The sequence below is a fragment of the Erpetoichthys calabaricus genome, chromosome 2 (genome assembly GCF_900747795.2).
Source record: "Erpetoichthys calabaricus chromosome 2, fErpCal1.3, whole genome shotgun sequence".
Classification (NCBI taxonomy): domain Eukaryota; kingdom Metazoa; phylum Chordata; class Cladistia; order Polypteriformes; family Polypteridae; genus Erpetoichthys; species Erpetoichthys calabaricus.
Window position 1 is genome coordinate 110,426,117 of NC_041395.2, and position 26,725 is coordinate 110,452,841.

Genomic DNA, 26,725 nt, shown 5'->3' on the forward strand with positions numbered 1-26,725 from the left:
TTAAATTAGACATTGAAATTAATATCACAAAATTAGACTTTTTTGAAGAAACCCACACAAACACCGACAAAAGACTGGACACTAAGAGACCCCATTCAAGTAAAATGAATAAAATATTTTATCCTCATGGAGGATGTAGAGATGTTGTTAAATAAATGCCTTGAGTTAGCCTTCAGGTGGCACTGTTGTACTGCATGGCCCTGCTAATTCCCACATTAAATAAATGCTTGTAGTTCTACTTCTGTATACCATAGAAACATCTGACAAAAAGATCTAAAAAACAGTGAAGCAGCAAACTTTGTGAAAACCAATACTTGAGTCATTCTCAAAACCTTTGGCCACAACTGTAAACACAAAGGAATCAACCACACCTCATTCAGCTGAATATTTAGCACAAATTAAACTGAGGCTCCTTAACCACCATACCCATACAAAATGATATTAATAAATCTCATATTCGCTGTTCCTAAAATGTGAAGGGATGTTTTAAAGACACAGTGGCACTGTCATACAATGCTTAAACAGTCTATCTTGATTGGCTAAGGGCCTACTCCTAAAATCTCCTTTTAATCCTTACAAGTGGGACTGACCTACCATATAATTTCTAGAAGTTTTGACTTTTCAGAAGACCTCTAAAATTCAAAAACACATACTGCCACTGATCTTTACACAAAGAACGATAGACAGCTGGAATAAACTACCAAGTAGCGTGGTAGACAGTAAGACGTTGGGGACTTTCAAAACTCGACTTGATGTTTTCTTGGAAGAAATAAGTGGATAGGACTGGCGAGCTTTGTTGGGCTGAGTGGCCTGTTCTCGTCTAGAGTTTTCTAATGTTCTAATGCTAGAAATTGCTTCATCTGACAGTGCACACAGCTTAGATACATAACAATTCTTTGACACATTTGTAGGCAAAGGAGTCATAAGCATATAAACTGTTATGAGAAAAAAAATAGGAATGAATTAATCTTGCCCACTCAGGTCTGTTAGTGAACGGCATCTGGTGCTGCCCCCTCAACAAATCTCAATCCTGACTGTTTTTGTGTGTAGCTCTGAGCTGGTGGAATGAGCTGCCCATCTCCATCTGAACTGTGAACTACACAACTGTGTTTAAGAAGATTTTGAACCTTCCCTTGTTCTCTGAATGTCTGTCTAATTGATAATGGCTTTGGTAGGTTCTTGTAAGTATGGAACAATTAACTAGACTGGTATTCTGTTTGCATTGTGATGATCAGTTCTGGAACCTTGTCTGTGACTCTTGTCCCAAGAGTGATGTTTACTTGATTCTGTTGACCTACTTTGTAAGTCACTTTGGATAAGTGAATAAAGGTAAATGTAGTTGCTGATAATGAGAGTAGAAACCCCTGGATTTGTGTTTGACCACTGACTGCCACACACACAGCAACACACGTGTGCATAGCCTTGATCAGTAGGTACATGTACTTATTATACAGTACAGTACAATGATGGCAGATCTCTATTCTCTGTGTATAGTACTTGGTTTTATTGTTATTGTTATTATAAAGTCCGAGGGAAGATTTATGAGGTGAGGAGACCTGAATTTTAGTTAAGCACCAATGGTCCACAAGCAGTTCAGTACAATATTCTCTCAAACCAGAGGAATTCACAGCACGGTTATCACCCCCAGATTTCAAAATGTATCTCAAAGTAAATACATAAAATTATCACTTATTTTATTCTTTCTTGCACAAAGCTATACAGTTTATTCCTGACAGCTGCAGCACAGCTTCTTCAGTCGTCATCTAATCTGGTTTCCTGGGCAGATGCAGTGCATGCTGGGACTGAGGCCATAAAGAGGTAAGGCCTGAAAGAAGGGCTGTTTTAGTTATTAGATGGGTGCTCGGTTTAAGCGACCACAAGGCATTTACACACACACACATATACATATATTGTATGGTACCCTTTTTGCATATGTTCAGATTGGTATTATTTGGTTTCCTTGTGATTGTACCCACCAAGAACAAGACCAGAAAGCAATACAAACTTTGTATACTGTTAAGAAATTACAGGAGCATCTTATGTGTCAGAAAAATAAAACAGGACTAGTTAGTCATTCTGTCATCAGAGGCAGAAACTGAAGTGAACATTTTTTAGGTTTGGGTCAGTATACAGTGTTTTCGTCTATTCATTACAGATTTTCAATCTTTAGTAGAACTGAGATTCACAATGCTAATACCAGGAACCCCACATGGCTACTGGGTCTTGTTCATACGCCAGTTTCTTCCTTTAGTTTGCTAACTTGGTCATCCATCTGTTTAGAAACGTCCCGATTGTTTTACTGTAAAGGAATATATAAAGGACATTTTTGTCTGCATACTTTTTCATGATTTGCAGCCAAAATCTGTTTTGGTAATTTAGTGATTAGACTTAGATATTTAGAATACTGTAACTTGTCCTGTACTTGAGACAATGAATATGTGAGCAAAAGAGTGATGGAAATGGAAGTGCAGGGGAAGAGAAAGCGAGCGAGGCCAAAGTGAAGGTGGATGAATAAAGTGAAGGAAGATCAGAAGGAAAAGGGCCTGACTAAGGAGAAGGAGGAGGTATCTATCTATCTATCTATCTATCTATCTATCTATCTATCTATCTATCTATCTATCTATCTATCTATCTATCTATCTATCTATCTATCTATCTATCTATCTATCTATCTATCCACATAGAAATAGATATAGAATATAGTTATAGGTGATACCTCGTGTGCCATCTTTGCAAAAATATAAAAGTAAGATCTTTATCAAAATTAAAATGTTTATTATGAATTAAATTACTAAGAAAGGACAAAATGGTGGGAGAAAACAAACTAGAAGAAAACCTTGCCTGCCTGAGCTGCACTCAGCTTTGAGCAGTGTGTACTTGGTGGGGTGGCTGGTCAGCAGATACAGGACACAAGCTTGTCTTAAATATTACCTGTTCTGCCCACATTGCCCCCAGATTTCAAACCCCACTGATAAGAATAATATGCACAACAGTCAAACCATCCTTTTGTCTGGTAGAACTGGAAAGTTCTCAATTTTTTGCCATAACAAGTGCTTACCTTATCACACAGTTCTTGTACCTCTCTTTATTCCAGACATTTTTTGAGAGATGTTACCTATCCACGTCTTCTTATATATCACCTGAAATAACAAAAACTGCACCTTCAGTCCAAATATATATATATTTATATAATATGCCCTAGGTTCAAATTAAGTAGGTTACCCTTTCAGAGTTGCCATTTTCACTCCGCTAACTACAGCAGTTGTAACAGGGCATTTCTATGTACTACCCTTTTCTAGAAAAAGATGCCAAAAAATAGAAATGTTTAATCACAGTAGAAGGCTTAATTATTTGAATTACTGAGTGGGGGTATAAGTGACGGAACACTACAGTAACAGCGCACTGACAGAAAGGCTATGAAATAAACCTTTATAAAAGACTATGAACCCTGTCTACTAAGTGGGATGACTTGGCCACCATCTACTGCCCAAAATCAAAATGCAAAGCACTCACAGTAGTCTCTCTCCCCCAAAACACTCCTGTTTTTCTGTTTGTCTAAATCATTAGCCAGTCGTATCTCTGCTAAATTGAATCCTTGCCACTGTCTCACCTCTGGACTCCATGCTCAGCCTCACATTGGGGGTGGCTTTATGCTCATCCATACCTTCTGGGTAATCCTTGGATCAGAAATGAAAGAAAGTTATGTGGCCTGCCCTGCAGATCCCTACATCCTTGAACCCTTGTTAATGAATTACATCCTAAGGAATAAATACATCCATGGCACAATCATTTCCAGGTCAGGTGATCCTCTTGAAGTTTCCTTCCAATTTTATCATTCCTGTCATGGGAACATGATGATTAGGATGACCCTCCTCTATGTTACAGATACCTATCCTCTCCTCTTAACATACACATCATTCTAGATCTGCTCCCTATTTCTCTCCGTTTCCTGCCCTTCTTACTCTGGCAGGTCAGCATAAACATATTTTTATGTTTATTATTTGCCAGTTCTTTCTTCTTGTAATGATTTGCCTAACAATTGTATCATCACATACAGGTGACAGTACTTGCCAGCCTATTTGACAAGTTGCCAGGTCTGTGCTTTTTCCCCACAGCAAAACATTTGGAAAACTATAAGACACCTCCAGGAAAACCTGTTGTGCTTGCTCTTTTGGAATATAGACAACTACTGTACACATTGATAACTGCACATTACGAGTTATTTTGCACATGCAAACACTGTAGCAGTACCGTTCAACTATGATCTGAGGACATGCTGTGTGCATGACTGATTTAATGAGACACAAACAGACAGAATTGCTAATAAAGAGTATAATACTAAAGCTGACAAGCATGGGCCGGCCCAGGTGATCTTAAAATGGTCAGAGGGAGCAGATGTAGCCATGTTTTTGAAGATAATGTTCTATATAATGCAGGAATTTTTATTGTAACCAAAGTGCTTTGTGCGAGTGGTATGTTGGGAAATGTCAACAGGAACATTGCACTGGCCATATGGTTAGTAATAGGAGAAGACACTTTAGCCTAGAAAGAAGAATCAGACAATATAATGAGGAAGTTCTACAGTATTTGATGGTGTGGGGAAGAGTCTGAATGTTAAGAGAGGATCAGAAGGATTTAGGTACTGGCTTGGCTGACGGCCCTGACCATAACATGAATTTCATTTTCTTAAAGAGCCATGACTGTTACAGAAAGAACTGTAGAGACGGGACTGGCGTGAAGCAGTGGCATGGGCTTCAGTAAGACATTCTTGCACACATTCAGTTATGACTTAGATGGCATTGTGAGCTGATATGTTAGACATCTCCTCAATATTGCTTTCAGTTGATGTTAAAAGCTCAGTTACTGTAAGTACCTCATTGTGATGATCTAATGCAGCTATATAAAGTGCAGTTTTAGTCCTAAACAAATGTTTTCACTCTTCCCTGGGAATTTTCCAAGACTTTTTACAGTTCAGAGAGCACCAGACTTCGACTTTTTGGATTCCCCTTCCCCAGACAAACCTTTCAGCTGAGCAATTTTCAGTGGCTAGTCTCGCCTGAAGACTCCGGCACCCTACTTCCATAGCAAACAGAGAGTCTGTATTGAACGTGGGTGATGTTTAATGTTAGAGATGGCAAAATTAATAAGATCAAATTCTTCTTTGGTAAAAGACTCATCTATTTTGTAGAACAGCTTAGCTGGTTTAGGGTTGAAAGGAATCGGGGCCTATCCTGACAGCTTTATATGCGAGGCAGGAACCAAGGCTGTCCATGTCTATGAAGGCACTGATATTTCAGGCACGTTGTTCCCATCTTCCAGTGATCCAGAATAAGTAGGAACAACCATATGAAGTGCTTCTGAAACCAAGTTTACATTGTTCAGTTATAATTCCATAAATCGCCTATCATAGTAACCAACACAGAACAGCCTAAACAGTAGTCAGTGTATGGAAGTGGTGCAAATCTCAGAATACCAGTAAGACAACACAGACTAATAAATCACATGGGAAAAGATGATTTTATATGAGGGCAAGACAGAATAACTGGGCCTCCATGGGCGCTACCCATCTAAAATGAATATATTTCTGTGGGTGTTTTTTGCTTTTCATCATGCTGTGCGTCAGTGTAAATGTTTTCATTTTCCACCTTCTGCTCCAGAGTTGTGTATTGAATCAGCAATCTTTGTGCTTCTAGGTATGGAGGAGCTGAACCAGGAGACAGAACCATGGTAATGCTGGATTAATGACCTGCCCAATGCAAATTCTGTCAAGCTCATTGTCTGATCTGAATGAAATGAGAAGAGAGTCGTTTCTGATTGTCTTACTCTTTATTCTGGACATTTTATACAGCTGTAGAGAAAGAGCAGTCTAGTTTCTTGTCTCTTTTGTCAATTATTCAGGTGTGGACAGGACAACAGGGGAGAAAATTTGTTGTTAGACATTCCAGAAATTGGCTTCTTTAGAGCTTTACTTAAATTGTTAGCAGTTTTTCTGGTAACGACCCCCTCATCCCCCCATATATCTCTTCTTCATATTATGATATACTTCCTGGAGGGACAGATCCATGGCAGTGTGTCAACCCTTTTCTTGTATTACAGCTGGACGCTTTGTGTCCTGCAGTGAAAGAGCTGCAGAAGCTTCATTCCTGTCCTTCTGGAGGTGAAATGGAGGTGCTGGAGAGAGCCGTGCAGGTACAGTAACTTTCCAAAAGTATCATTTTGTGCTTTTCATGTCTTGATTGACAACAATACAAAAATTTCTTCTTGAATGAAACATTTAATCCTATCAAATAAGGAATGGTGTTTATTGTTTTACCACCAGGGTGTTATGTGTCATTATAGTTCGAGTGTTCACTCTGCCCAATCAGAAGTTTTCAGCAGTTTTGCTTAGTAAGGAATTAATGTGTAAACTGGAGATCTACATTCCTGTGCATGTCCAATGGGACCTGTCTTCATAGCTGTGCGTTTTGTTTTGTTTTATTTTTCTAGTGTATATTAAAGGAGAGCTTTGATTCAGAGGCTTAGCTGATAACATTACAGCGTTTGCAACCCATAGCCACATACTGAACTGTAGAGACTTGAACCTGAAGTAGCAATGGATTATTTGCTTGAATGGTAGAAGTCCTTGCTTAGCTACCCCTATAGACACCTAAACACTATAGAAAAATATTTTTTTTTTTAGCTTTGTGGTTTAGCAGGTCCGCGTCTCAGAAAAAGGTGGCTGATTTTGAAATAAATAATTAAATAATTGACCGGCTCAATCTCTATGGATGTGCACGCTCACAGAGCTGTGGGGGGTTGGTGGAGTAATTGGGGTGAAACGCTCCTTCACGTGAGGCTGCAGTCTGTCTCAGTTGCTTTATTGGCTTCCTGCGATCCGTAATTGGGATGCATGGGAAAAGGGGGAGTCACAGAAAAAGGAAATAAGAACAAAAAAAGAAAGAAAGGAGTGAGTTTAAGAAAAGAAAGCGGGAGACAGAGAGAGCGGGTGTGAGTGAGTGAGTGAACGAGAGAGAGAGAAGGCAGGTAGCCGGGAGGAAGTCCCTGAGAAGAGCGTGTGGTGACGTTTCGAGAGTGAAGGCAGCCACTTCACTGGAGTGATTAAGGAGCTGCAGTGACTGCGGCACTTCTTGTTTGTAAGATCGGGAGAAAGGCAGCAGGAGCTGAAGAGGCTCAGCGAGGCATCCTGCTGGGGAGCCATGTACTGCAGGGACACGAGCCTGGCAGTGTGAGTTGGAGGTTTGGCCTAGTGCCCTGCCGGGGCCACAGATGGTAGCAGGCCAAGGAGCAGCATTGATGGTTGGCTTAACTGCCAGTTAGGCGCCTCTTTGGCTGCAAGGACCTGTTTCGAGTTCGGCTAAGGAGACGTCAGTTTTTAAAGGAGTGCACCCGGCTCATGTTTTTAAGGACCGTTTCCTGCCATGTTTTAACCTTGCCTTTAAAGGATTATTTATCTGATTGATTTTAACCTCCACCAATTCACTTCACTTTTGCACTACACTTTTGGACACTGATTTGTTTTGAATGGTTTTAATAAAAGCAGATTTATACACCTACGTTGTGCTGTGTATGAGCGTCCTCACCCCTGTTGGGTACATTATTGGCAGTAGCGGGTTCAAGAGATTCCCTCGAGCAACTGGGAGAGTGAAGCCGACCAGCACCGTCACAAGATCCTACTGGATATTAGTGATGCAGCTATAGTGTCTATAAAACATATTCATCCCCTTGGGAGGTTTTACATTTTATTATTATGCAACAGTAGTTGTGTTACTCAACTTTTGTACGACAGTGGGCCTCCTTGATGGTGACTTTGGTTAATCAGATGCATCACAAGTACTACATAACTAACTGAGGACTCTTCCGTACACAATATTTGAAGCTTTTTTTTATACTAAGGGTTAATGTTATTGTCAGGCAGTGTGGTTTAGTGGTTAACGCGTTGGACCATTGGCTTCAAACCCTAATGTTCCTGCTACTGACACTGTGTGACCACAAACAAGTCACTTCACCTGCCTGTGCTCCAATTGGGAAAACACGAGAAATGTAACCTCACCTTAGACAAAGACATCAGTCAAATATAAGTAATAAGACTTGTTAGGTCACTGGAGGTGCCTGTTGTTGAACATGGCATTGCAATTGCACAGGAGCAAAACATCCCTGCCGTAGATTAATGTCTGCCAGTGCCAGTTTTCCTAGTGACTTGGCTTTTGTTGATGGTCATTGCAAAACATAATTTTACAGGAAAGTGTATATTTTAATTAGAAACAGGTAATCTGTGATATTCCCACTAGGCTGCACTATGTTCCCTTTTGAACTTCTGCACAACCCTTTTCACATCGCTCATTCCCCTCCCATGCTGCACAGCAGTTTGAACAAGCCACGCAGCTGTTACCGTGTCTTTCACCCCTTGGTAATGCACCCGTGGGTCCCAAAACTCCACAGGTCAACCCACACACAACCTAAAACCCCGCTGGACGTTTGTGCGAGAGTGCAGTACAGCGTCCGGCGGTCGACAGAGTAGAATGGATAACTAAGATGAGAGCTGGTACACTTCTAAGAGTGCTGGTAGCCAACCATTGAGCTGTGCGTCTTCCTTGTGCTCCACTGAACTTTCTCTTTCCATTTCACAATGTGATCACGTCTCTTTTTTCCTGTCCTTGACACCGCTTCGTCTTCCGTCATCCATCCTCCCTGTTGGTTAGTGGTGGTGTTCGTGTAGCCAGTCAATGACTTCTCCTACTACCCACATTTGCATGAAGTACATCATCACAGGAGAAAACCTGTAAGTTAGCATAATGTTAATAAATATTGACAAATATACAGTGTACCCGGGTGAGCTAAAATGAAGTACCACATTTCTCAAGGTCAATGCATGAGGTAGAGGCAGCCGAGTGGGCTGGGGTGGGGGTCCTTTGATAGGCAATCCCTTGTAATTTTCAGTCGGCAACATGCCGTGGTCCGGTGCGCACCGTGCTTTAGCTGTTGAAGCGTTCTTCAAGAATAACAAATACGCAAGTACGCAACGCACCTTCCGAATACACTTCAGCATTCCTCCTAATGGTGACATCCCAAATCTGAAAACAATTCTTGAGTGGGTGGCTAAATTTAGACAGACGGGTACAACTTTGAAAAGAAAATCTCCAGGCCGTCCTTGGACTGTACAAATGCCTGAAAACATCCAAGCTGTAAGGGCATCGATTTTGCCGTCTCCTAGACATTCAGCGCACAATCAGGCTTCTGCCTTAGGCACTTCCAACACGTCTTTGAGGAGAATTTTACATGAGGACCTTAATTTCCATCCATACAAAATGATTGTAGTGCAGGAACTCACTGAGAGAGACTGGGAGAGCCACAGAGAGTTGTGTGCGAATATTCTGCAAACCGTTCATCGAGATGCCATCGTCATGAGGCACAATTCCCTCGTGAACTTCATCAGAGACCCCTGCACAGTGAGCGTTTTTTGAGGAGGGGGGAGCAATGGTCACCGTCACTTCAGAATGTTACATTGAAATGCTAGAGAACTTTTTGCGGCCCCAACTGGAAGAAATGGATGTGGTGGATGCCTGGTTTCAACAGGATGGAGCAACAGCTCATATGGTGCGGAGATCTGTGCAAGTTTTGCAAGAGATGTTACCTGGGAAGATAATCTACTTGCCCAGTGATGTTGGGTGGCCTTCACGTTTGCCTGATCTCGCTCCGTGTGTTTTCTTCTTGTGCTATCTCAAATCGAAGGTACACACACACTGACCTCAAAACCTTGAACCCCTCAAAGACACTATTCACTATGAAATTGCCACTATTCCCCTTGAAATGGCTGAACGAGTCATGCGAGCGTTCAGAAATTGTCTTGAAGAGTGTATCGCTAATGATAGCCATCACCTCAAAGATATCATTTTTAAAACACAATGAAAAAATCTGTTTTGTATACGCTGTCTTGCATCATAATGAAATTTATTTTATCTTGTAGTGTTTTTGTAGAGTAAACATTTGAAATGTGGAACTTCTTTTTGGCTCACCCTGGTTTTTGTCAGTATTGCGGCCTAAATCTCAATCCAATGGCGAGTCTGTGGCTGGATTGGCACAGGCTGTTCACCTGCGATCCCCAGTGCTTGGGCAGCTTTGTAAAGAAGAATGGGGGGGGTGACCGTGCCCAGATGTGCAAGGCTGACCGAGAGACTCCAGACAGTCATGGCTGCCAAAGCTGCATCTGCTAAATCCCGACTTGTATCACATATGCCATTAATTATTTTACAGCTTATATTGGTAATTAATTTAAGTCACTTTGCAGAGAACTGTTTTTATTTTTACATTCAAGAGTCTTTTTCTGTTGATTGGCATCTAAAAAGCCAAATGAAACTCACTGTGATTTAATGTTGTATAATAATAAAATGTGAAAACTGCCAAATACTTTTCATAGGCACTTTGTGGCTGCCGCATTGCATGCCCCTCTGTTGCTGTGGCAGGTGACATATTCTTGTGTGTGTCACACACCATGTTCCCTTGTTAGTACCCCCAATATACTCTAAAATGTGTTTGTAGCCGTGAAGCTGTTTCTTGCGTCAGCCTCATAGCTAACTGAAGCATTCCTAAGGGTGGAGATGGAGTCGCAGCTACTGGTGCCCTGGGAGCTTCAGCTGAACAGAAACAGGAAGGCGTCTGTGACGTACTCTTCCCCCCGTGAAATGTGTGTCACGCTGCCCAACAGGTCATTACTGAAATATATGAAATAATGAGAGAAAGCTGTTGTGCGTGACAGCAATAATCCCTAGTCCAGATGCCATGGATTTGTGCTGCTCATCCCATTAGCCATGAAGTACTGGATGCACACAATGGCTGTTTTTCCTAGTTTATCATTAGAACATGTATTTGACAAGTGGAGACCATCGCCAGCTGCCACGTACAAAAGCTAATATTCACGGTATGCAGAAACATGAAGAAGAAATGGCACAGAAATGTCAAATATAAACTGTCTTTCCATCAAGTCAGAACTACTGTATATGATTGAATATGGAAGTGTAATCACAGTTGGTAAGAGGCTGGCCACAGGAGTCCATGCCTGGCATGCTTTGTGTCCTTGTTATCTTGTTGACTGTGGAGCAAGAAGTCACTGCCTTTTGTCAAAGCCCCCCATATGTCAATATTTCAGCAGGATTCATTTGCATGTGGGGAGCAAATAAGTCAACTTGCACACCACAGTCCAAATGTCCTTGTTGTGTATTTGTCCATTTTTGGGAAAGAGAAGACGATCTATACTGAGTTTCTAGGAGGTCCATGCCCTGCATGAACTACCAATGAAGACTCAACGTCTGACAATTCCTGCTGTAATAATCCAAGTTCATACTTTATAATCAGAGAGGCTGAATTCTGGTGACTGTGGCTTCAGCCTTGCAGTTTGGAGGAACTTACATAATTCCGATTATTATGAGTCACGTGATTACCAGCAAGAAGAAAGCAATGTGCTTCATTGTCAGCCCACAAGCAGCACCTCTTTGGAGTCCAATCAGTGTTCGGTGCTTGCACAGCGTACATTTACAAATGGCACCGTTGTGGGCCAAACTGTGCAGTGAATTTGTTTAAAGCTTGAAAAGGAAAGAATCTGAACTGGCGACTGGGTTCTCGCCATGGCATTTAAGTGTGTTACCAGTATGAAGTACCTGCTGTGTAAGTGAAGTGGAATGTCAATGTGGAGTAAGAAAAAGGGAGGCCATGAATCTTGACAGGCTTTGAGTATGTGACCAATGATGATGATGATGATAAGAGAGAAAGAGCACTCAGTGTCAAGTAAACGACTGCAGTTGTGTTTTATCTTTGACCTGATTAGTGTAGAAACTTCTAGACCACTGAGGGTGTCCGGTAAGCGTCTGAGCAGTCAACCTCGTGTTTGATATTTTCAGTGGGATTTTGTGCTGTAAGTCATCCAGTTAACAATGCAGAATCAAACTTTGACACTTCATAAAGCAAAAAATCCATCAAAACAAATTGTCTACCTTGTGGAGATTAATTTACCATTTGAAGTATGCCGGCACTGAAATCATCTTGCATGCAAGGAATGAGAGATTCATCTCAGCAACCTTCCAAAATTCTGGAGACTGGACTTTTCTGACAGGTATCCCGTTTTTATTCTGCAGGAGGGATGAATGCCGATTCTTCTTTTCAGATAACGCTGTACAAACACCTTTCAGAACTCAGTTGAAAAATCACAAATTTTGCTGTAAAGGACAACCTGTCCCTCAGATGGGCCAAGAAGCAACACTCATTTCCTGAAGTAGAACAGCCAGATTTATTATTAAGTTTTATGTATAGAAAAAGTAAGCTTAGTAGCACATTGTTCTTATGTAGAAATCTGGGCAGCAATGCAGGATAGAATGAACTCTGCAATAGGGGCTGCGAGACCCAACTAAACTGAAGAATTGTGAGTTTTTAAAAATTAAAGAATTGTGAATTTTGAGAATTGCAGGCATTGGATGAACCTCTGGAAAAATTCTTGAACAATAAATAATTTGTTATTTAATAAAGCACTAAGGTCCGACTGTGTGTCCAGTCAATCAGGGCAATTTGATTGGTGAGTTTTGCTTTGGTGATGCGACTGTGAAAGGAAATATGAGAAGGAGGTACGCTGAGAATCACCGTCAAAGGCAGAAAGTATAAAACCAGACAGGAGGTGAGAAAGGCGCCTCGAAATTAATGATGGAGTCCAAGTAGCAGGCCTTACGTGAACACACTCGAGCACCGGTGAAGACGCACATTGATGCAGATACAGAGGAAAGGTATAAGAGAGAGCAAATATTTTGGTCTATTTTCTGTCTTTGACAGATAGCATGGCTAGTGTGTGTGTGTGTATGTATATATATAATGTGTGCAAATGTATTTTTATATGTATATATGTATGTATCTCTCTCTCTCTCTCTATATATATATATATATACTAGGGGGTTCGCCCCCTGCTCGTTTTGCTTGCCAACCCCCCCCCAGCCTGCGCTATGTGCCAGCCACTTTGCGTCTCTGCCGCTCACATTGTGAAGAGGAGGCCTGAACGCCCCTCAAAGAGATGTGGTCGCTCCTCTGAAACCCCCCTCTTAAACGGTGATACAATGGGAAACAAATCGTTTTTTTTACCTCCTCTTTGCTCGATCAGCTGCTGGTTTGCTGCTGCTATTGTACCACATGATCTGCTTCTCACTCAGCGCTTCAAACATTTAAAAACCTGTACAGCAGCTGTGCCACTCTTTTGTCTTTTATTTTCGGCCCTGGGCATGGTTAAATCTCTTGGCACAAAGTTCTTGATATTTTTTAGTTTACAGTCATATCAAAAAGTTTGAGGACCCCTCTCAGCCTGCACAATAGTTTAGTTTCAGCAAAAAAGATAACAGTGGTATGTCTTTCATTTCCTAGGAACATCAGAGTACTGGGGTGTTTTCCAACCAAAGATTTTTAGTGAAGCAGTATTTAGTTTTATGAAATTAAATCAAATGTGAAAAACTGTCTGTGCAAAAATTTGAGTCCCCTTGTAATTTTGCTGATTTGAATGCATGTAGGGCGGCATGGTGGCGCAGTGGTAGCGCTGCGCAGGAAAGATATCACACCCTGTCTACTACACCTAAACTTTATTTTCCAAATTCATTACATCTTAACAATAAAAAACAGCAAAGAAAATAATTTCTTTGTAGTCACAAAATACCAGATGTTCTTTAACAGCAAGAGTTCACATCTGATCTCATCATTTTAATGATGTGTTTGCCTCTATAAAGTTCCTTTTGTAGGTGAATATCTAGGAATCCATCAGACCTGATCACATGGTGCCATACAGAGATTACAATTTTTTATGCATTAAACATTCATAAAGAAAAAGTATCATTTTTGGGATCCAAAATGATTTTATATATACTGTATGTATACCGGGTGGCACGGTGGCGCAGTGGTAGCGCTGCTGCCTCACAGTTAGGAGACCTGGGTTTGCTTCCCGGGTCCTCCCTGTGTGGAGTTTGCATGTTCTCCCTGTGTCTGTGTGGGTTTCCTCCCACAGTCCAAAGACATGCAGGTTAGGTGGATTGGCGATTCTAAATTGGCCCTAGTGTGTGCTTGGTGTGTGTGTGTGTCCTGCGGTGGGTTGGCACCCTGCCCGGGATTGGTTCCTGCCTTCTGCCCTGTGTTGGTTGGGATTGGCTCCAGCAGACCCCCGTGACCCTGTGTTCGGATTCAGCGGGTTGGAAAATGGATGGATGAATGCATGTCACTGCTCAATACTCATTACTTGCAACACCAAATTGGTTGGATTAGCTCGATAAGCCTTGAACTTCATAGACAGGTGTGTCCAACCATGAGAAAAGGTATTTAAGGTGGTCAATTGCAAGTTGTGCTTCCCTTTGACTCTCCTCTGAAGAGTGACAGCATGGGATCCTCAAAGCAACTCTCAAAAGATCTGAAAACAAAGATTGTTCAGTATCATGGTTTAGGGGAAGGCTACAAAAAGCTCTCTCAGAGGTTTAAATTGTCAGTTTCAACTGTAAGGAATGGAATCAGGAAATGGAAGGCCACAGGCACAGTTGCTGTTAAACCCAGCAGGCCAAGAAAAATACAGGAGCGGCATATGCACAGGATTGTGAGAATGGTTAGACAACCCACAGATCACCTCCAAAGACCTCCAAGAACAACTTGCTGCAGATGGTGTATCTGTACATCGTTCTACAATTCAGCACAATTTGCACAAAGAAAATCTGTATGGCAGGGTGATGAGAAAGAAGCCCTTTCTGCACTCACGCCACAAACAGAGTCGCTTGCTGTATGCAAATGCTCATTTAGACAAGCCAGATTCATTTTGGAACAAAGTGCTTTGGACTGATGAGACAAAAATGGAGTTATCTGGTCATAACAAAAAGCGCTTTGCATGGCGGAAGATGAACACCGCATTCCAAAAAAAACACCTGCTACCTACTGTCAAATTTGGTGGAGGTTCCATTATGCTGTAGGGCTAGTTCAGGGACTGGGGCCCTTGTTAAAGTCGAGGGTTGGATGAATTCAACCCAATATCAACAAATTCTTCAGGATAATGTTCAAGCATCAGTCACAAAGTTGAAGTTACGCAGGTGTTGGATATTTCAACAAGACAATGACCCAAAACACAGTTTTGAAATCTACAAAGGCATTCATGCAGAGTGAGAAGTACAATGTTCTGGAATGGCCATCACAGTCCCCTGACTTGAATATCATCGAAAATCTATGGGATGATTTGAAGCAGGCTGTCCATGCTCGGCTGCCATCAAATTTAACTGAACTGGAGAGATTTTGTATGGAAGAATGGTCAAAAATACCTCCATCCAGAATCCAGACACTCATCAAAGGCTATAGGATGCATCTAGAGGCTGTTATATTTGCAAAAGGAGACTCAACTAAGTATTGATGTAATATCTCTGTTGAGGTGCCCAAATTTATGCACCTGTCTAATTTTGTTATGATGCATATTGCATATTTTCTTTTAATCCTCTAAACTTAGTGTCACTGCTGAAATACTACTGTTTCCATAAGGCATGTCGTATTTTAAAAGGAAGTTGCTACTTTGAAAGCTCAGCCAATGATAAACAAAAATCCAAAGAATTAAGAGGGGTTCCCAAACTTTTTCATATGACTGTATCAATCTATCTATCTATCTATCTGGGTGAGAAGATTTTGGTTTTCAAATAAGACTGCTGGGAAAGGATGGTGATTAAGCGACACCTGACTTTGTATTGATTACATTTTTTGATTAGTGAACTTAATAGCTAATCAATTTAAATCTTAAGTTTATATTCAGCTTTTAGTAACCCTTTTAACAATTGCAGGGTTGCTGTTTCTCATCTGTAAAAAAAAAAAATAACAGATTTTATTTTAGGTCCTGCAAAAAAAAAAAAAAAAGTGTAACAAGACCTTAACAAACAGTCAGTTCTCTGGGTCTTCAGGTACAAAGCCCTCTTTAACGCGTTTATTCATCTCTGCAGTGTGCCCCACTAATAAAAGTGAGCTGGTTTAGCCAAGACACATTTTTCTTGATATTCCATATTTAGTATAAGACCTGTGATGACTCCATATTAACAAGTTAATTTACCGACATGTCAATATGCCATATGATTTGTTTTCACCTTCTTTGTACAGATTGCAATTTTTCAAAAAGTGGAATAAGTTCCAACAGGATTTCTCTTGGATTTATTTTTTTTAATCACACAAAACCTGCAATTTTGGAAGGGGTGTGTAGACATTTTATATGCACTGTGTAATTGAGGATGGTATATCCAGTTTAACACACACACAGCAAACAAGAGCTGCTCCCTGAAAGGACTGAAATAAGTAAAAACCCTACTGAGAGAGTAGAGTAGAGAGGGCTTAGTAGGCTTCTGTAACTGGAGGAGATCCTTCACTTCTGGTCTGCTAAATGTGACATTTCTCTCCTGCACAGTACTACTTATGCTAAGTACTCCCTGATTAGCTCATTTCTATGTGTTGTACTACACACCAGCTTTACACACTGTTAGGTCACTGCCGGGTTAAGCGGAGGGTCCGTCTTACAGTCACATCATGACACAACTAAATGTGACATAGTGGTTTTCACCACTGCACCACACTTACTGCTTCCTTTAACTGACAGATTTGTAGAATTTGACTGAAAAAAAAAAAAACGAGACTGTGAGTAACTGGGTTTCCTGTCTCTTTCACAGCAAGCCAAATTGGGGGCACAGTCCACCCGTGAGCTCACAGCCCAGGCGGGCAGAGCCAGTTATATAGATGCTACAAGGGTTAGCCAGCCAGACCCTGGGGCTGTTGCAGTTGCGGCCATTTTCAAAGCCATCCTGAGTGCACTGAGGAGTAGACCATAGGGGCAGCCAGAACTCCTGTACCTCTTGCCTGTTTTTAGGCAAATCAGAAGAATCCAACTCCAACCAACCAACCAACCATCCCTTTGGAATCCAGGAAGATGTGTGTTTCGAGTGTATGTAGTACAGCATAAATAATAAAACCAACAGTGCTGCTCTCATTGGACTCAAGAGTTTTATTTCTTACGACTGATTTGAACTAGAAGAGGTAAGACAAAAGATGCCAACTGAAATGCAATTCAGTTTAATTTGAAACATAATAAAGCAGTGTAATGGTGATGACGCAACTCTGTCTTCCTCTGCTGTTTTCCCACCTAAAATCTCTTTTTTTGCCTTCCTGGGCATAACATCATCCTTTCTTTTTCTCTTTTCATTCATACCTTTGTAGGCATTGTCTTGTCCTCCTCCTTCAGAATGTCTATTTTCAACTGGTCATTTTTTGCATTTTGCCCCACATGCCCATATCAGCTCTGGTCCTCCTCACTTCACTGTGTTCCTGTCCCTCTCTGAACTCTGCACATTCACCTGATCATTCTCTTTACAGTCCTTTCACTTTACTTCTTACTTGCCTTCATGTCACACTCCCCCAAAACATGTCACACAGCTTGCTGAAACGTTTCCTTTAAATATTTTATAGAATGTCTGTACACATCTCCCTATCGCCACCAGTGCTGAACCTTCATCCTCATCCCCAATCTATGTGTCATCTTGCCTGAGTAATAAAACTCCAGAAAACTCCGTTGTTTGCCTCTAAATGTAGTATTGAGACAGCATTGGTTCCCTTCTCATACACGTTTTGCAAAGGTCTACTTGTTACACTTCTACATGTTTTATAAACCCATTTTCAGCAGCCCCTGCAGTGAAAGTGGTTTATTCACACAACCCTATGAGTGAATGACAAAACAACAGATTTTAATCAAAAAATCATTTACAGTTCTCCTTAAAAATAAACAGCTCTAACATTTTTTGCACCAGAACCCTTATATAGCGTGGTAATGTGGCATATAATGAGTGCAGGATAATAACAAGAATATGCATATGGATCTCAGCAAGAGGTGGCAGAAGGAGCATCCAGACTGAACGCGTGGATGTGCAAATGGGGTGATGCCCCACAAACAGAAGTGTTTTGTGTCTCTCTAAGGGTTATCATCCATTCATCCAAACGTGAATAGTGTGGCAGGGAAGCTACAGCCTATCCCAGCAAGCACCGGATACATGGCAGGAACAAAGGAATTGGATGCCTCAAATGGCTGAAAGGTGAAGTTGTGACTTATTTACTTTTCACTTTATCTCAAATACTAAAGCAAGTAAAACATTTTTAACATACACTATGTTTCTTCAAATGTACAGAACTGTGAGGTGGGTACCTAATCCCAGGGGTCCCCCAGAAGGTCTTCATCACATGGTAATATTCACATAAGCCCCTTAACATTTTGCAGGAGAGTAGTGACAAGGATCAAAGTATCGAGGCTGGAAGGGCGTTCATTACAGCTGCTGTGTAGAGCCTGCTACAGTACACACAGAGAGACGTTTGCTGCAGAATCAATGGAGTACTACAGCAAGTGAGCGTCCAGAATGCTTCACTGGATAACCCCATTAAGGTCCAGAGGGTGTTTGGTAAAGAATGGGCTAAAGACCGGCTAAAAGGCCACTCCAATATAAAGCAAAGTGAACAGACAGCCAAGAGAAGGTTTTCTTTATTCCATATGGTGGCTGGGAAAGCAGAGCAGTCAACTTTAGCACGTGTTTAAATGTTAAGGCAAGGTGAGGTGACTGCCAAATCTGCATGACACCTAATAACACCACTCTGTTCTCTTCAGTTGAAGCTCATCGGCGTCCATTAAGTAGAGGCTGTGGGAATTGAAGAAACTCGGTCAGTTAACTGTTGATAACAATTGACATAAAACAAGCACTGAATTGCCGATGACAGGGCTTCACAAGTACAGAACTGCTCCAGGGATTCTGACATTCGATCTTTTATGCATGCAAAATAAATCCTGAGCTGAAATGAAATATTTCAAATGAGAGATTCAAAAAGTCAGTCTGAAATAGACAAGAGATGCTGCTTAAGAACTACATTTCAGTTTTGGTCACATATGACTATCACAGTATTAAAATTGATCTGCCAATATTGTAATGATACTCCTTTTACAGCATATAGTGCCTTCCATGACAGACCCCATGGTAAAAGTTCTTTTACACACTACTACTACACAAAGTGCCAGTGTGTGCATTTTTTCATTACAAGTACATCCATATTAAGAGGCCTGTTCACCCACGGCACTTCAAACACTGACCTAACTACTGAATGACACTGCCAGAGTTTCAATAATAATCATTCTATACAACTGCATGATCAAGAGTGGCAAAAACAAAATGTCCTGGTCAACACCCAACTCCTACCTCTGTTACTTCAGATGGATGGCCATCAGGCCGCTGCCATGAATGGTTGAAGAGTATCCGTAACACGATGATCCCAAAGATAAAAATCAAGACTCCCAGAGCGTTTCCAAAGATGGCCTCTGCTGGTTGATCACCGTACTTCTCAGTAGAATTACCACTTCTGCAGAAAAAAAGTCACAAAGACAGAACACTGAAAAACTGCAATGAGAAAAGGCCATTGAGCCCAATAAGCTTGTCCACCCTATTCTCCTAATCTCTACCACACTACTTGGTATTTTATTCCACGTCTTATGTTTTTTTGTGTGAAGAATTTTTTTTACATTTGTGCAAAATCTGCCCTTAAAATACAGGAACACAGTTGGAAACTTGTTAACAGTAAAAACTGGAATCACTGGGAACAGTTTACTCATGTCACCTCTTACTCTCTGCTTGCTTTACCTGAAAAGGTTCAACACCTTCAATCGCTAATCACAGCTCATACCTCTTGTCCCAGAATCACACTAGTCGATCTTCTCTGGACTGTCTATAGTACTGCCAGAGTATACTGTGACTCCTAGGTTCTTTTGATAAGTCCACTTTCAATTTTCAGACCTGTGTAGAAACTGAATGCTTAGTGTTCTTACAGGGACCCTCACTATAAAGCACTTGCAACACTGTTGAGGCTCCTAAACACCATCATTAGCTGCTCAAGCATACTGGTTTACTCGTCTGTAATGGTCTGAAGCACATTCATGGTGAGAAAGCACTGAAAGCAATGGAGAGTGAGGTCTTCTTGGGTAATGCATCTTTTTAATGCAGTGTAGAAGGCAGATACTATATGCAGAGATTCCATTTTTAAAAGGGCTCTAGAAAGATGTTTTCCAAATACTAGTGTGTTACACTCCTTTGCCTCCCTGGGAAAGCCCATAATGAGACACTGGAATGGAAACTGTGGCCAATTGTTTCTCCAGGATCTGATGTTCAGCTATGAGAATTCCATACTGGTCATGAAACTGGGAACTAATTCTTTGCCCTAAAATCAGTAATCGGGTTAATGAGAGTTTACCAGTCCTGCATATATGCACTTTTTTGAGAACACTTGTACCCCATGAAGTTCTGCGGAAGATGCTACAGAAATATGAATGCGGGTTTGCTGAGGTATAACTTTCAGTCCCTCAGTTTGTGGAGTTTTGTTTTCCCAATTGGCATCGAGTTGACTTTTTTTAAAATGGATGAGGGACTCCATCATGTGTGTATCTTGTATTCTTTCCCTTCACAGTTTTCCTTTTGGCTACATCTCTGACCTTTTGAAGCATATTATGCTCTTGGTTTACCAGACAACAACATCCAGTACACATGGCTGTGATTTGCTGTCAAGTGTAATGAAGATCATGGTACTTTGCTGGAAAGGAGTGATTTGCTTTTTCATAGGGATTGGGAAATGGGTGTATCTCAGGGTTTTGGTCACAAGGGAAGTTAAGAGGCGATTGTGAGACTAACCTATAAATCAGTAAAGTGACAGTTTAGTGAATGCTTTACCAAAGTGTGGCGATAAGCTTGAAGCTAAATCCTTGAACAAGCCTTCAACTTCATGGTCATTCGCCAGCGTTTGTGTGTCAGCTTTTATCCCTCCAGATGAGAGAATGTCCAGTTCCATTGTCTCAAAACACCACTCACATCTCCAGTTATTCCTTTTCAAATAATAACAGTGTCAGATCCCTGGGTTGGGGGGGGAGGTAGTATGTATCGTGATCGTGATTTAGAGAGAAGTAAAATAAACGGTAACTTTTACAAGTCCTATAAATGCACACCGTGTGTTACAGACGCAAACCAAATGTATGTGTGTACTGTATAATATTAACAAAGGAGCAGCTCACTACTGAAAACTGCAAATATAGGAGTGAGTGGAGATCGAACCGGGGACTGTTGTTTACAAGTCAGCATATCTTACCGCTACGCCACAGAAGCTGTTGCATCATCCTTGAACCTTTTGTGAAAGTGTTTACTTGATCTTTGGACTTCAGGCTTCATACATTGTATAGTTTATGCCTACATTTTGTCATTTACTACTAAAATATGAAAAACGTTTCTGTTTTAAAAATGTGTTTACACAGATTACTGTAGAAACGGAACACACATGAACTGCGTGTGTTCCAAATAGCGATCTATTATTTCCACTCTAAAACTCCAGCACTTCAGTCATTCCCAGATAATCAAACAAGGCATGAGCTGGGAAAACTTAGTGAACGTTCTGCGGCGGTGGGGGATGGAATAGCCGGCTGCTTGCTGCTCGTGTTAATCAGCACATTTAGAAGACAAAGGAGTGCTGAGAACGGTTTTAAGGTGGGCCGGATCTACGAGTTTTTTCGTAGACTCTGGTAATTCTAGTGTTAAATTTAAAGATGACTTTCTTGGACAATCAGAAATGTTCCAGCAGATAGGCTTTTATGGAACAGTGGATGAAAAAAACCCTCATACATCCACCCCACAACATGTATACAAAATGTCACAGAGGGTAGAACATCACAAGAAGCTATGTGATGAGCTTCAAGAAAATTCTTTTATGAATACGAAATAACTGTGTTTGGCATAAATCAAAAGCTACACAACATCTCCACTATAAACAATTATGGTAATAGCATCATGTTACAGTGATGATGATTGCCACTGGGTACTCATTACACTGGTCATACTATTGCCCATACTATTCACTTAGATTGCCTAAAATAGTATCAACTTGAGATCTGAAGGTCTTAAGTCTTACTGTCCACCATACTGTTAGTTTATTCCATGTGTTTTTGGTTGTTTGCATGAAGAAAAACTTTCTAAACTTTGTACAAAATCTTTTGTAAAAAAAATGACAAGTTTCTAACCATGTCCCTGTGTTCCTGTTGCAGGATTTATTTTAAAGTAAAAACTGAGACCTATTTTACTAATTCCCTTCATAATTTTAAACTCTTCAATCATGTCTCCTCTTAATCTCCATTTGCTAAAGCTTACAAGGTTCAGCTCCTTCAATCTGTCCTAATAGCTCACACCTCTTAGCTTCAGAATCAGCCTAGTCGCTCGGCTCTGGGCTGTCTCTTGTGCTGTTAAATCTAATGTGTTAGTGGGTGATGCCTATTTTCCCATAATGTAATTTGGTCATTTTAATTTTTATAGTGATTTTTTTTTTGCATTTTGCACTCAAAAAGCATTGTATTTTATTTTTCCATGCTTTCATTCTCACCGACAGCAAGCTGAAAAACATACAAACAAAACTACATCTGCACAGTTCAGTTTTTAAACCTATTAAATTATTCTTTTCACTAAACAATCTTCCCTAGACAAAATTTTCTACTTGTCCATCATCAGAGGGGCAGCTTACATACATGTTCTTTATGTTTTTCAACAGAAAGCATAAACAGCCATTAAGCCATAGGTGAGTATAGGAAAAGGTGGGCATTGTCAAATCTGTTAGGCTTTCATGGCACACCAGGCCTGTTAAGAAAGAGCAGATTTCATATGGTTGCAGGTGTCCAGCTGCAGAAAAACCCTACTTGCATTCTAAACTAAGTAATGGAACTTCAGCTCGTACCAGGATCTTCTTGGACTTCATCTGATAACAAAGGTATAAATCAGGAGTTACACGGATATCTCTTCAGAGGCCCTCTGCAGACCTCTTGAGCTAGCAGGCGCAAAATGGATTCAAATAAGGGTAAAGACCTATAATTTAAGGGAGGGCATTTAGGATGGACAGAAGAAAACACTGATTAGAAAACACTGATTTTATAACTGAAAGTGACTTTAATCCAACCAGGAGAAGGTTCATCCTTATTTTAAAACTCTGCATCATCCTGAAGAAGCTCTTTCTCTGGAATTGTTGCTGGACACTTACTGAGCTCCATGGGGATTCTCTCAGGGAGGGAGAACTCTCCAAAATGGTTGAAAACACCTGAATCTTGGCCTCTGAACCTAAAAGGTATGAGACACTCCCTTGGAGAGTCAAAATCAATGAACTGTTATCTTTGTGAACCAGAAGTTGAGACCCAGCCTGTAAAGCCTAAGCTGTGTTCCAGTACAGTAGTCTGATAAGGCTGAGAATCCATGACTTCAAGAAGGGAACTTCAACATCTAAACTTGTGAGCCAGAATGAGGAATGCCTTTTCCTTATGAAGTGCCAAAAGACAGCAGAAGGAAGGCTGAGGAAGTAGCAGCACAGCACTGACAAGGCTCATGCAGGAAAAAGAAAGAGTGCACTCCAATACATGAAGAATCCTCCACTTCAACCTGGAGCAACAATAAAGCAACAACTCTGCACAACATCTGGCATCATCCATAAGGACATGGTATTGTAAATTTATCTGTGGCAAGATAAAAGTAGAACTCTAAATACCAGTAAACAGACAGCATATTTGTTATATGTTTGTCTGACTAGTCGGTCTGCATCCAGTCTTATATGTCAAGATATATATGCAGTTATCATATTTCTATAATCCTTCTGTTTATCAATAAATTTTACTATTCTGTTCCCTAAAATGAGTGTGTCTCAGTTACCTTGATAAGTCTAAAGGCTGGAGAGACCCGCCTCCTGCAACAGAGAAAGGTAAGGTGACTAAAGTAGGAGCCTTGCCGAATTATTGGATTATTTACCGGTATTGCCGAAGGCAAAACTGATATTTAATTAACCAAGTTTAATATTTTTTTTTCCAAATTCCACATTATTATGGTGTCCGTCTCATTTGTTATTAAACAATCAAAAATCCTACATGGGTTATGTCAAGATCAGTTACTTACAGGACAAAAAAGAGCTTCTCGTTGATGCCAGAGATGGATGAAATAAGTGACATAACAAAAACACTGGTACCCAGCCACACATGCAGTGGTTTAGCCAACTGCCGAAGTTCCAGCGGAGTCCAGGGAAACAAGAATGTTGCTAATCCCAGAAGCCACTATGGAGAACAAGGAGAAAAGCAACAGTCTTTCTTGAAGTGTTATATATGGAGAATATATAAGCAGACAGCAAATAAATTGTCAAGTTAATCTGTAGCTGTAAAGGCATATCTGAGATCTTAATAATTTATCATCTTTTGTTTGACCTATTTAACTAAAACATACAGCTCATGCATAAGAGGCTCTGAAAACCTAAGTATTGCCTATGTACTTCCAAAGCTAGCATACAGTAGAATTTATATTGCAAACTATTAAAAGAAGAAACAATCAAAACACAACATCAATCTGCTACCAAACTAGCTCTAGTCCCCATCTCCCTGTATTTAAAACAAGAAGGAAGAATCAAATTGCCACAACAATAAAGCCTTCATTTAAGGTTAACAATTTGTCAGCAAATAAGAAGCTAGCACCAACATGTTCGGTAATTAAAATAAGGCTGAAGGCCCATTATTTTAGGTTAGCCAATTACCATTACAGCTGCTAATGTTTGTCTCTATATTGGCACTGTGTAGTTGTGTATACATTGGCTGTTACTAACCTACGTGTTTGGTCCAACATTCACTATTGGACAAAATCTGTTTTAGATTATGGCTAGTACAGATTATTGAAATGGCAACTACTAGATGGCAAAACCTTTAATTGACATTGCTATAACACTGTGGCAATATGGCAAAATGGTTAACGCTTACAACTTCAGAGAATAGGGTCCAACGTCAAGCCTGGTCATTTTCTGTGTTAATGTTGCACATTTTCCCAGTGTTTATATGAGTCTTCTTGACATATTTTACTTTCTTCCTACATGCTAAACATGTTAAAAAAAATGTTTAACTTGTTTATTCAGTGCTGGGTCATGGAGACTGGAGCCTATCCTGGTAGCAATGAGCACAAAACTGCCAAACAAACCTAGGTAGGGTTCTAGCCCATAGTATAGATAGATAGATACTTTTTTAATCGCCAAAGGGAAATGCACATACTCCAGCTGCAGCATATTGATAAAAACAATATTCACTTAAACAGTGATAAAAATGCAGGTATAACAGACAATAAATTTGTATAATGTTAACGTTCCCCCATCCCCGGGTGGATTGAAGAGTCACATAGTGTGGGGGAGGAACGATCTCCTCAGTCTGTCAGTGGAGCAGGACAGTGACAGCAGTCTGTCGCTTAAGCTGCTCCTCTGTCTGGAGATGATACTGTTCAGTGGATGCAGTGGATTCTCCATGATTGACAGGAGCCTGCTCAGTGGCCATCGCTCTGCCACAGATGTCAAACTGTCCAGCTCCATGCCTACAATAGAGCCTGCCTTCCTCACCAGTTTGTCCAGGAGTGAGGCGTCCCTCTTCTTTATGCTGCCTCCCCAGCACACCACCGCGTAGAAGAGGGTGCTCGCCACAACTGTCTGATAGAACATCTGCAGCATCTTATTGCAGATGTTGAAGGACACCAGCCTTCTAAGGAAATATAGTCGTCTCTGTCCTCTCTTGCACAGAGCATCAGTATTGGCAGTCCAATCCAATTTATCATCCAGCTGCACTCCCAGGTATTTATAGGTCTGCACCCTCTGCACACAGTATAGTATAGTTCACTTACACATACTGTACCAGGACAATTCAGACTCCTTAATTAACCTAACATAGATGTCTTTTGTTGTGTAATGTAATCCTTTGCTGACACTGGAATAACATGTAAACTGCAGGCAATGACCTGGCTGATATTTAAAAGCTAGTCTCCTGGAACAGTTTGCCAGCAACACTAAACCATGGGCCTCTGTGCCTTCCTTGCTGATTTCATGGCTAAAAAATAAGCTATAAATGGGTTTTTCTGCCTTCAAGTTACAGCTTTAAAAACCATATTTACCTGTCCTGCAAACAGGGACACAGTGCAGATCCCCACCCAACTATGCAGACAGTAGACATTAGAAAGACGATTTGCATTATGGTTATCAAACACGGCAACAAGTCCTATCACTGCAAATATAAATGCTAGAAAGGTCAGCCCAGCATGAAGAAGCTTCCATGGAAGTTTGGAGCCTTGCCAAGTTACAGGAATTCGATAAAGGATTACAGCTGAAAAGAAAAAGTACAAAATTAAGACAAAATAAGTAACTGTAAAGACATAAATAATTATTGTGAAAAACTAGGCAAAACCACAAATAATACGAGCAAAAGTCTTCACGATCCACTTTACTCATTCCAAGGACTTACCATTCCCATAAAGCACAATCAGTCCAATCACCATGAGAACTGGATGCCAGTTAAACTGCAATGTTGAACCATTCCAGGCAAAGCCCCCACGCCATGTAGCATTCCAATAGATGACAAAAATCATACAAAGGACACTCAGAAGGATAGCCAGGAAGTAGGTGATATAGAATTGTACTGTAGTCCTCATCCTGGATGCCTGAAGAATAAGATTCAGGTCAATGAGGCAAGACTGACAACACACACACACACACACAAAGAGATAAATGGTCTGTATAGATGGAAAAAATAAAAATGGAGTAAGAATACTGTATGTAAGCATTGCTGCATAACAGATTTTTGTTTGTTGGGTTCAGACTACAGAAACATTAT

The 26,725-nt window shown here is 40.7% G+C and overlaps 2 protein-coding genes across 8 annotated transcripts in view; one reads left to right on the forward strand and one right to left on the reverse strand.

Annotated features, from left to right (window-relative positions):
- The window catches only part of tkfc (triokinase/FMN cyclase), a 46,851-nt gene extending 29,841 nt beyond the window's left edge, over positions 1–17,010 (forward strand). For 2 of the 3 annotated variants that reach the window (XM_051923750.1, XM_028794353.2), the window contains 4 exons: positions 1,715–1,818; positions 5,694–5,727; positions 6,097–6,189; positions 16,683–16,990. In XM_051923750.1, coding sequence (XP_051779710.1) covers positions 1,715–1,818; positions 5,694–5,727; positions 6,097–6,189; positions 16,683–16,841 — 390 coding nt within the window. In that variant the 3' untranslated portion in view covers positions 16,842–16,990. Of the gene's footprint in view, positions 1–1,714; positions 1,819–5,693; positions 5,728–6,096; positions 6,190–16,682 lie in introns of all 3 variants that reach the window. The other variant, XM_051923749.1, reaches the window with a different exon arrangement.
- A 1,509-nt stretch (positions 17,011–18,519) lies between these two features.
- The window catches only part of LOC114646252 (lysosomal membrane ascorbate-dependent ferrireductase CYB561A3), a 54,038-nt gene continuing 45,832 nt past the window's right edge, over positions 18,520–26,725 (reverse strand). For all 5 annotated transcript variants that reach the window (XM_028794356.2, XM_028794357.2, XM_051923752.1 and 2 more), the window contains exons 2-6: positions 26,357–26,552; positions 26,010–26,218; positions 23,997–24,151; positions 19,242–19,401; positions 18,520–18,689 (exon numbers count right to left, since the gene is read on the reverse strand). In XM_028794356.2, coding sequence (XP_028650189.2) covers positions 18,666–18,689; positions 19,242–19,401; positions 23,997–24,151; positions 26,010–26,218; positions 26,357–26,543 — 735 coding nt within the window. In that variant the 5' untranslated portion in view covers positions 26,544–26,552 and the 3' untranslated portion in view covers positions 18,520–18,665. The remainder of the gene's footprint in view (positions 18,690–19,241; positions 19,402–23,996; positions 24,152–26,009; positions 26,219–26,356; positions 26,553–26,725) is intronic.